Source organism: Amaranthus tricolor, chromosome 3 (assembly GCF_026212465.1).
Source record: "Amaranthus tricolor cultivar Red isolate AtriRed21 chromosome 3, ASM2621246v1, whole genome shotgun sequence".
Classification (NCBI taxonomy): Eukaryota; Viridiplantae; Streptophyta; class Magnoliopsida; order Caryophyllales; family Amaranthaceae; genus Amaranthus; species Amaranthus tricolor.
The window spans coordinates 19372063-19383143 of record NC_080049.1 but is presented as its reverse complement, the minus strand read 5'-3'; the positions used below and the strand labels follow the sequence as shown (position 1 = coordinate 19383143).

The following is an 11081-nucleotide window of genomic DNA, read 5'->3' as shown; positions in this document are numbered from 1 at the left end:
AGCAGTGTGCAGATACGGGTCCAATATTTAGATCTGCATCTCCACATTTTAAGATTGCTGCATTTTATGATTCTCCCTGAAGTTTCGTCCATGATGCGCGATATCGGCATGTATCTATGATCAAATTCTTATTGTTATGAATAGTGTTATGAATGGTGTGACTTGAGTGCACAATTGATGTGTGCATTCATGTGTGACTCTTGGGATGGAATCCAAGAGTGTGTTAATATGGGTGTATTAAATTGAGTCTTGATGATTGTGGTTTATGATGGTGATTAAAAGTATGGACTAATAAGGTAATGAAGTGTGAGTTAACCATAGGAGTTATGGGACTTAATGAAGAAGTGCACAGGTTAAATTCAAGATGCTCTATTATGCAAGTCGAGCAATGCTGTCAGAAGCTCTCTGAAGTGCTGCTCGACCAGCTCGCTCGACCGAGCGAGCTCCAAGGTGGTTCGAGCGAGCAGACAGAATGCAACAAGAAAATTCTTGTAGCCCGCTCGACCGAGTGAGCCCCTGTTTTGGTCAAGTGAAGTCTCTGATGCTTCTAGGATGCTATCAATGATACCCCTGTACTATAGCAAAATAACAATGGTACCCCAAGTATATGCTAATAACAACCGTGACACTATTAATGATTTTTCCGTTAAATGTCCGTTAAATTTTGAATTTAACCTAACCATGGTTAGTTTCTTCTTCTTCCCTTTCCCCTTTCCTCTTCCTGCTCTCCTTCCATGGCAGCTTCATCTCAAGCCCGACAATGATCTTGCATTTAGTTGATTTTCACAATTTGGTTGGTGGGTTAAGTACTACTGGTCCTACTGTATTCCAATTTGTTTGTTTTTGAAGTGATAGCAAAGATAACAACTCAAATTGTGCTGATTTTCCATTCAGGGTATTCCTTTATATGCAAGCAATTCTCTGGTTTGGATGGTGTTATATGTTGGAGTAATTGAATAAATAATAAAGGGATTTTTGCCAGAGTTTTAATACAAAGTATATGGTTGGTGGGTGAAAATTTAGGGTATATATTTTACTGAAAAAAAAATCTCTTTTAAGTGTGTCTCAGAAGAATCTGGGTTTGGTTACATATTCCCCACTTAGCTTCTCACATTGCAGTATTGAGATTGGGGAAATTGGATTTGGATTTTACTGAACTTTGAGCAAAATTGCTTAAACATTACCTTTAAAAAGAGGGAAAAGTATATCTAAGGTTGAGGGTGTTTGTATTCTATTTGGTTGATGGAGACCCAAATTCACGGTTTTGCAAAATTAAAGAACAACAGAAGGCAATAAAATTAGTCAAACTTGATCAAAGAAATTCTTCAAATCAAAAAAACCAAAATAAATTGAACAAGAAATTCTTCAAATTAAAAAAACCCAAATAAATTGAAGAACAAATTCTTCAAACCTGACAAACGAAATGCATCACGGTTCTTCAAAATTAAACAACAACAAAAGATAATAAAATTAGTCAAACTTGATAGAAGAATTTCTTCAAATTAGAAAAACCCAAAGCCATTACACAAGAGTGTATATTATACAAGTTCCTAACACAATTTACAATCTAAATAAACCATCATCGAGTCGATTTCTGCTCACAAGATCTTCGGTTACATCGTGAGTGGGTCAGTGGTTTTTGTGGGTCCTACCTTTGGAACATCATTGTGTTTCTCCTTCTCCTGGTTCAGCCTTTTTTAAGCTTTTATTTCTGTCTAAATTCAATTCATGCCACCAACAATGTTTTCTCCGGCGACGGAAAATCAATTCGCTCTTTTCTGCATATTCGGGTTGATCATTGTCGGACTTGAGATGAAGCAGCCATGGAATGAGAGCAGAAAGAGGAAAGGGAAAAGGAAAGAAAAAAAACTAACCATGATTAGGTTAAATTCAAAATTCAACGGACATTTAACGAAAAAATCATTAATAGTGTCACGGTTGTTATTAGCATATACTTGGGGGGTACCATTAAAATACACTGGGGTACCATTGTTATTTTGCTATAGTATAGGGGTACCATTGATAATATCCCTAGTTTTAATGTACTTAATGTTACTTAGTGTGATCTCTCCTATAAATAGAGAGCTCTCATACACACATAAAATATCATCAAACACAACCCCTAAGCCAAACACATAGCCTTTTGATTTTATCTTTTACTCAATTGTAATACTTGATTTGTAAGAGTATTTTATACTCCTTTGATATAATATAAATAAGAAACTACACACGACGGAGGACGTAGTCATCATTGGGTGAACCTCCTTAAATCTTTGTGTTTCTTTCCAAGTTATACATTATCAAACAATTGTTTAGTTCATTGTTATTATTATCGTTCATCAAAGTTTTTCGCATCATATCGATTTTAGCAAACATTTACACTTATTACATGCTTCCAGATTTTCGTCCAATAACAACTAACATTATATGATATACAAAATTGATGAGGTACACAAAAATGCCTACATGATTTACATATTACATCACACAAGATCACACTCAGATGGTAAAAAAAAAAAGGGACTTTCGGGAGGACGTTTATCTGAAGTTTCCATAACACATTACAAACTATCATCGGAGAAAAATTACATCGCTGCTGTATATTTACAAATCTTCTTGTTGAAGGAGGGTTCTAGCTATAAGAATGAGGGTCGGCGAGCTATACATTTTAACAGCCTTATTATAGCTGTAAAAATGCACCCTGAGCTGAAAATTTGGTAATGTTGACTGTTTGTGCGCAAAAGTTACGCAGGTTGTCGAGGACGACTACCCCAAAGGGAGCTTAGAGCCCTTAGACGTTGGAAATACTCTCCTAGAGCTAACAACCCTCGAGCTGCTTGGCGCATAGTTAGGATCCGGTGCATTTGCAGCAGTGTCTCTTTTCGAAGATGATCTGCCTGGTGGAGAAACAGGTACAATATTAACTTTTTTGCTACTCGTCCTGAGGGATTCAGAAGCCTATCTAAGAACTGATGGCTTCACTAAAAGAAAAAATGAAAGTAAAAAAAACGACAGGATAGAGAGCAATGATCTAGGAAAGACGTAACTCCATATCTAAGGTTTAGTAATGCTAATACTTTTATGCAACCAATCAGACCTACAATTTTCCGGTACATCCAATCTTATTGGGTGACTTATTATGAATTCTGAAATTCTGATGTCGATGAATTGAAGAGCGATGAGGAGAGACGTTATAAAAGTTAAACTGTTGATAGGCAGTTCTCGAGAAATTATTGTTTTGTTATTGAAAGAAGACAATGCATGTCTCGCTCGCTAAAAGGATTTGTAAGACTGATAAATAAGGCAGTTAATGAAAGGAATTGAGGGGGATGGTAGAGGGTATAACATCGCACTATAAGTAGATTGAATGATCATTAACGTTATCCCTTAATTTTCGTTAACGTAAGGGATGAAAAACGAAGGTATGCTATGCGCTTGGCAAAGATGCATAAAAGCTCGATTTCGTAGGGGAGACTATAAGATGTTAATTTACTTCCTGACCTTTAGAAAAGTGGCACGTCGCTTATTTCGATGGAACCGTAGATTCATTGTTTGGTTTTGGGTTATCATTAACAAGAGCAAGTTATCATTCAAAGGAAATTCCAACAAAAACCAATTAGCAAGGATATATATAGGTTTGAAGATAAATCCAGCCTACCAAAATCGATGCCTGAAAGACAAAAACAAAATCACAAAATACATCCAGGTATAAGAGCAAGTCAGTAGAGAATTATTTAATGAAGATATGATGTTATTACCTGATTTATAAAGCTAACAAGGACTTCAAGTTTCTCAATTGCATTATTTGCCATTTCCGATGTGTAAATTCCTTCGCCTAAGTGATCAGTTGCGATAGTTTCTCCAAGAGTTTGCTGTAATTTTTCCATCCCCTGTGAAAGAGCCTCCTCTGCTTGCTCACAAGATTGTTTGAGGTTGTACACGTCCACGACTTGTTGATCTGTCAAGGGATCAAGCTGTGGACCAAGTACCTGTGGAGATCATGTTTCCGAAAGAACAAACATTGTCAAAATGTGACAACAGTAGTGTAACATAATTTGCTAGCTAATTTGCTTTTTAAAATCATGTTCACTCAAATTTGCCCAAAAATAGCTCAAAACCGACAATAATTTGCTTTTTCCGATTCGCGATTTCACAAGGAGAGTTTCTTTCAAGCACAAAATAATCCCAAAAGCCGAATTAATGACCAACTACCACAGTTCCCTAGAACTATAATGCAAAAATAAGGCCGCATCACATTGCATCGAATCGACTGCATTGTAATGGTTTTCAAACACCTGAAACAATATCTCTCGCATTGTAAAGGTCCATAAAGAAGTTTTTTGGAACGATTTAAGAGATATCACATGCTTTCTCCGATATTTTGGGTAATGATTGCAACAATTACCGCATTTTCACACTATGCGCAGAATGACATAGCATGACCATAGTTATGAGTTTTGTGATTTTCACATATATTAGAACACGGAGAGAACATGCATCACCTTTAGTAATTCCGATGGACGAGACCCTCCGATCCACAAAAAAAAGCGCTCAGTGGAAGTTTTCCACATGCCAGATATGAGATAAAATACATCAGCCTTAGCTGCACTTCCCTTCAACTGGAAAAGATCAAAGTAGTGTTTCATGCCACTATCCACTAGAATCCGGAGCTCAACATCGCTAACATTCGCATTCAAAGCATTCCTGAGCTCACAAATCTGTTTATTTTGCTCTTCAATCCAATGTCCATACTCCATTTCGAAGGCGACAATCCCTGCAAAGAATATACAAATAATGCATTAAATTTGTGTTTAAGAAAATAACAAGGGATTCTAAGAACGATGATAGTAACATGCCCAAGACATACCTGAATTTACACTTGGGGAGAAAGGAAGCTGTTCTACTCCACCACCAACATAAGTACCCTGAAATAAACCATTTAAAGATTTCTTTGGCTTTCATTGGTCAGTGCACATTGTTCGGAAACTTATACTTCCTACGTTTTGAAATACTAGTACCCGATTGTGACATGTTGTGTGACAAAATGTCACTATCAGTAGCAAATATAATGGAACAGAGGAAGTATACGCAAGCTAAGGAAAAGGATTTTTTCACTGTACCTGTTGTCTCACTCGTTCAAGTTCTTGCTCCATCTGCATCAATTTTGAACGGCTTAGCTCTAATTGCTGAATATAGGCCTGTAAGAGAGTTGCAAAGTTGATTTATGTCAGTAGAAGAAACATATAAGTAATCGTTATATAGGCATATGATTGCTCTTTTCCTACCTTTTTACGCAAGCGACTTTTGCGAGCAGCCTCACGATTTTGTGCAAGTCGTCTTTGTATCTTGAAAATGGAAGTCAAATAAAAATGAAGAGTTAACAGATGCATAATCGTGGGAACTTTTGTATTGATAATCTTGCATATTTATACGGTCAATATCACATGACATCGAACACCCCTAAACCATGCTAATATCTGCCTGGCCTGGCAACAGACTAATGAGATCAAGGGAGGTTTCATTCTAATATCAATTGGTTATGAAAACGCTACTTTCCAGGCCTACAAGATGATGGATTCCTCTAAATGGTTTTTTTTTTCGATAGAGAAAGCCGATATTAAGGAAATGAGGATCTTCAACAACAAATAAGGATAAAAAACAATTATCAGGTTAAAGAGAAACTGAATCTTGGTTACTTAAATCTACATTGATGTTTAGAATGGCACTACAATGGAACTCTGCTCAAATCCCTTCGAAACTCCATCATCAATCTGTTAGAAAAATAACCCACATTTGATCCCACATAGAAAAATTAGAGAGAAGTTGACTAACATATAAGCTTGATGAGCTACTCCTCTTACTATCAATTAGTTTTAGGATGAAATCTCATCAGATTTGTATGCAGTCAACTCTCTTTTTATGCGGAAACAAATTATCATAATCAAACGCACGCAATATTTGTGAAATATGAACAGAGATGTGATGATTATATTTTACCTTATCAATCGGTTTAGATTCTTCCTGATCATACTTGTTCGATGGTGCCTGCGCTCCATGTGATGAAGTATCTTCTGACTACAATTCAAATTCTAAGTTATCAGAGGGTTTTTCTTGATTTATGAGGAATCCTTTATACTGAATGAAGAATAAAGAAAAGCATAATCTTTTACCAGGCTATCTAGTCTCTCATTCACTTCTACAATAGTGGAAGGAGACACATTTGGAAAGGCATCGTCTCTGAAACTATCCACCCATGAACTAATCTGGTGGAGTGGCTCGTACATATTCATTCTTCTAGACATTACGAATTGTGCTGATGCTGAATTCATGTTTCTCTATAGAATTGTATGACTAATCAACTTCTCTAGCTACTACAATTAGCTTTCTCAATCCCAACAATCTGCATTACCTGCAATACGTCAGCTTAATGTAGAACAATAATTTCAGATATTATATAATAGATCAATCCTTCAAGTTCAAATAATTCAATAAAAATCTTCATTAAACATGGTACTCATTTAGCAAATCAACTACTTGGTAAAAATATTTCAAACAAAGACATGCTATTTGCAACAACATCCAATTATGCTAACGTCATTAAGTATCTTCCACCTAAGCAGAGTTCGGATGTATACAACCTTACCCTTGTAAAAACAAACAGGTTATTTGATCGAAAATCCTATTAATATTGAATTACGATTGGTAATCCATCTTCAACCAATGACTAATACCTCAATGATTACACATTAAATTACACATAAGTAAAGACACCCGGTATAAATTTAGGCCCACGCATCCCTATTCCATGGCCTAGGTTATTTGATTGAAAATTCTGTTAATATTGAATTACGTAACCTATAACACAGAAGAATAGTAGCCGAGTTTATTCAAATACAAATGAATGTTCAGTCCACTCTATACTAAATACACCTATGCTTTTGGGGATATAGCTAAATGTTCTCATTCTCCCCTTTCCACAAAAGAAAGGTTAATGCTTTGCATATATACTACTATTAACATTGAACACCAACTCAAAGCTATAGCAACAGTTCATCAAACTAACAATTTTTTGATATACAATCAAACTTCTTGTCTAATTAGTAGTAGCTATAATAAAATTGTTGGTGGGTGCAACATTTTATGGGATGAAGACTTTACATCAATCAAATATACAAATCAATATATACTCCCTCTTGCACATTAAAATTGGGACATTTACACTTAAAACTCTCACGTAGATTTACTAATGCTATAATTTCAATGAAGACATGAAAATAATTATGTTTTTTTTAGATATTATTTTGATTTTTTTATAAAAAAAAATTAACAGTTTGATGAAAATGATCAAAACAAACTGCTTAAGTGCTAACCAAAGAATGACATGAAGCAAAGGATGACTTCAAATCATGAACATGAATATGTAATAAAATACAAAAACCTTAACAAGATAGAATCGATGATCATACATGATCATCTAATCCAACAATAACTACACTTTCCACTTTGTCTAAGTGTGACAAACGATAATCAGACGTACACAATCTTACCCATGATGGACTAACATAAAACAAGTTACCCAACCCACAAAAATACACTCAAAAATTAAAGTTATCATAAGAATTAGAAACAGAAAATGAAATAATTAGAAGTAAAAGGGAAGTACAAAAATTGAAGTCTATAGCATATACTAGCTAGCTATAATAATACTCTTTTCATATCAAATCATAAAAATAAAAAATAAAAAAAAAAGAGAAAAAAGAAAAAAAAAAACATTATTAGGACAAAAGCAGCAAATCCCAAAAGGCAAAAAAGAAAAGAATCATACTTCTATAAATTAGTAGAAGTAGATAAGATAACAAGAAATATAAGAATAAAATATAAAGTTTTATTAATTACCTGGAACTTGAAATTTAATTGATGAACATCAAGAAATTAAGTATTTTGAAATTGAGAGAAATGATGTAGGAGAATCTGTAGAAGAACCCCAGAAATAATGGAATCCAATTTTTCAGTTTGACAAATAACAACAATTATATTAAGAACCAAGGCAAGGTTTGATACCATCAGCATTTTATTTTATATATTTTTATTTATATTTTAATATGTTTGTCGTAAACGAAAATAATATATATAGCTAATAGGTGGGATGTAATCATGTTATTGGATGAATTCTGATAACATATAATAATAATGGTTTGCATTCTAACTTATTCAGCTTCCTCTTATAACCTGTTTTTGTAGTCGATAATAAAGACCGAGAATTATGTTAAAAGTTTGGTGTAATTTTGATGTGAAAATATCTTATTAATTTGACTTTCATACTTGTTATTATAAAATTATTTTATTTTCTTGAAAGAATCTTTTTAATGTAAACTTCTTCCGTTTTAATTTACTTGCAACGTTTGTATTTTTACGTTGTCCAATTTACTAATTCAATCTTTAATATTTTTAATTATATATGATAAAATATTATAAAAATTTGACATTAACAATCTTTACAATGAGACGAATAAAATAAGATTTCACTCGACTATGTTTTAACTTATAGATTAAAAACTAATCACAAATTAAGAGTGAAGAGTAAATACTGTTATTTTTCTAATGTTGTAACTAATTTGAAATGAAAGGATTATTTTATTAAAAACAATCTTGTACGTCTATACTACAAAATCATAATCTATTAAGTATCAACAACTATACAGGCCGTAACTTAATTTATTGCAAGGAATTTCCTTAACTTCATAGGAAATAGTTTTATGAGATTTTATTCTAATTACAAAATTTTAATTAAAGAACATGAGGAGTTTAAATTTCAAGGAAGTGGAAATTGCTATGTTGTGTAGGAATTCATTAACTTTATAACACTTTATAACTAAAAATTTTCATTTAATTTTAAAATTCTATATATATCCAACAAAGCAATTGAACATTATTGTCTAATATTATTCCTAGGAAATTAAATTCTTGTGTATCATAAATTCCTACGGCAAATAATTAAATTCCATGTATAATTAGTCGTGAAAAATAAATGAGATGAGAGATCCATAAAAGAGAAACAATCTATTATGTTATATTTGCTAGATTTTTTTAAGATAATATTAATTAACTGTTTTTTTTGAGAAAAATGAGAATTATGTGGAAATTCAACCCAAAACTTATTTAGAGAAAGTGTATTAAGATTAAACATGATTTCAATTGTTTTTTTAGCTACCCTCGTTCATGCATTTAATTTCTTTGTTAATCTTAATTAATGGTAAACTTTTACTAAAATAATATTGATCTGTTCTGATAAAATTGAATCAAAGAGAAAAGGATGATTTTTAAGAAAGTGGTAATAAATAAAAAGAGAGAATGAATTGTGTGGAAAAAATTAAAAGAAAGTTAAAATGTATGGATGAGATTAAAAGAAAATGGTAGACCATCGTCCAAACATAAAAATGCAAATTAAATAGACGAATCAAAATGAAAAATGATTCAATTTCAATGGGACGAAAGGAGTATAGTAAAATTATAGCGCAAGAGTTTACAAGTATAGCAAATAAAGTAGACCTATGAGTGTATTATACAAAAATTTCTAATCAATAAGCGTGAAATCACTACTAAAAACAAAAAGAATAATAATATAATAATTAAAACCAAAAAAGATAAATTAAAATAACAAAACTCTCATCTTATCAAATCCTATCGTATAAAAGTAATTTATGAACCTCATAAATAACCGTTATTTACTAAGATCTTCTCAAGTTTAATTGGATTTGAATTAGGAACCTAGGTTGTGATTTAAAAAATGATTTATAAGTTGACTCTCATGAGTTATCGTTTGCCACACTAAGAATGATTAAGTAAGCGAATGAACGTCCATTACTTTCATTCTCTTTTTCTCTCTCTTAACATTATTGTACGCCTCTCAAACACATCATGTTAGGTTAGATGCGTATTTTGGGTTTTCAGAAACCTTTTAATTTAAACCTAATTTATTAATTATTTAATTTGGAAGTCTCAATCTGAACTGATCTGTAACATATGAGGCTGATTTTTCATTTTTATTTTATGGTTTTAACTTTTAACATTGGTTATATCTTATTTTTAAGCTTCGGTTCTAAACTTTTAGCTTAGATCAATTTATTTTGTAAACACTGAATAAATAGAAAAAATATTAAATGATTAAGTACTATTTACACTAATTAATTGGACTTAAAAATAACTCATTTAATTAAATATGTTATATAAGTTTATTTCAAATTTAAAATTATAAGCTCTAAATCTAATCCATTTGATAAAAAAGATTAAATCGGTCCAATCCATTTAATTGATTGAGTGAAAAATTTCAATCTCAACCTATTTATTTGGGATAAGTTCTTTAAGTGGGCCATCTTTGCTATTGATGTTGTTTATGACGTCATATTTTCCACTTTCATAGTTTTTCTTTTTATCCTATCATGCGCACCAGGTCAGTACCATTTTGTTTTCCTACACGTACTAAACGTATGTTAGATGTCCCCACAGAGGGGTGTAATAGTGTATTATCGTTGACGTTCTCGGTGGTCAGAAATGACAGTTAACCACGCGCCAATTTTAGAGGTGGTTATGTGATTTGGGCTTCTTCAATATTAGGTGGTTCGGATTTAGGGATTGTAATTCAACGTGAATCAATCTGCTTTTAATCATATCCCATTCGAGAAAAAAGTTTTCATTTCAAATCTAATTATATAGTCTATTAGGCTTCTGAGATTAAATAGAGTTGATCTCATAAAAAATTCTATACTCCAATTCTGATTAGAATTAACTCCGACTCGACCCGATATCTAATAGTGGAAGATAAGTTGGGCGGGTAGGATCTTTGCCCTCCTAGTTTGACTAGATTTTTTTAAGTACTTTATAACTTGTTTTTAGAAATTGTTGGTTTCTCTGTTAGTCAAATGAAGCCTAGATATACCAGTGAAGTCTTTGAGTAGGCATACAATAAACAGCTGGTTTTTTTAGAGACGTATTTTAAATCTAATCTATTAGAGATTAATACTTATTTATCGTATTTTTAATGCCTACTTAAATTATCCTTAATGTTTACTTACCGTATCTAT

The 11081-nt window shown here is 32.4% G+C and overlaps 1 protein-coding gene across 12 annotated transcripts; it reads right to left on the bottom strand.

Moving 5' to 3' along the window:
• Positions 1–1417: 1417 nt before the first annotated feature.
• On the bottom strand, positions 1418–8178 carry LOC130807638 (transcription factor TGA4). Of its 12 annotated transcripts, none has more exons than XM_057672916.1 (10): positions 7897–8177; positions 6171–6423; positions 5998–6075; positions 5286–5345; positions 5121–5198; positions 4868–4949; positions 4503–4774; positions 3759–3989; positions 3659–3670; positions 2360–2897 (listed from the first exon to the last, which is right to left on the bottom strand). In XM_057672916.1, the coding sequence occupies exons 2-10, from the start codon at positions 6327–6329 to the stop codon at positions 2745–2747; spliced, it is 1125 nt and encodes a 374-aa protein (XP_057528899.1). In that variant the 5' UTR covers positions 6330–6423; positions 7897–8177; the 3' UTR covers positions 2360–2744. The 12 variants fall into 12 exon arrangements, with proteins under 12 accessions (XP_057528904.1, XP_057528899.1, XP_057528900.1 ...); XM_057672917.1 differs by having other exon boundaries at positions 6171–6409; XM_057672923.1 differs by having other exon boundaries at positions 4868–4925; positions 7897–8176.
• Positions 8179–11081: the final 2903 nt, after the last annotated feature.

Excerpts from the sequence above, each read along its gene's own strand:
- LOC130807638 (XM_057672916.1), bottom strand. The coding sequence starts at position 6,329 with ATGAATTCAGCATCAGCACAATTCGTAATGTCTAGAAGAATGAATATG. Across the intron at positions 5,346-5,997 it reads AATCTAAACCGATTGATAAG|ATACAAAGACGACTTGCACA; the intron begins GTAAAATATAAT and ends TCCATTTTCAAG. Across the intron at positions 4,950-5,120 it reads TTGAACGAGTGAGACAACAG|AAATCTTTAAATGGTTTATT; the intron begins GTACAGTGAAAA and ends TGAAAGCCAAAG.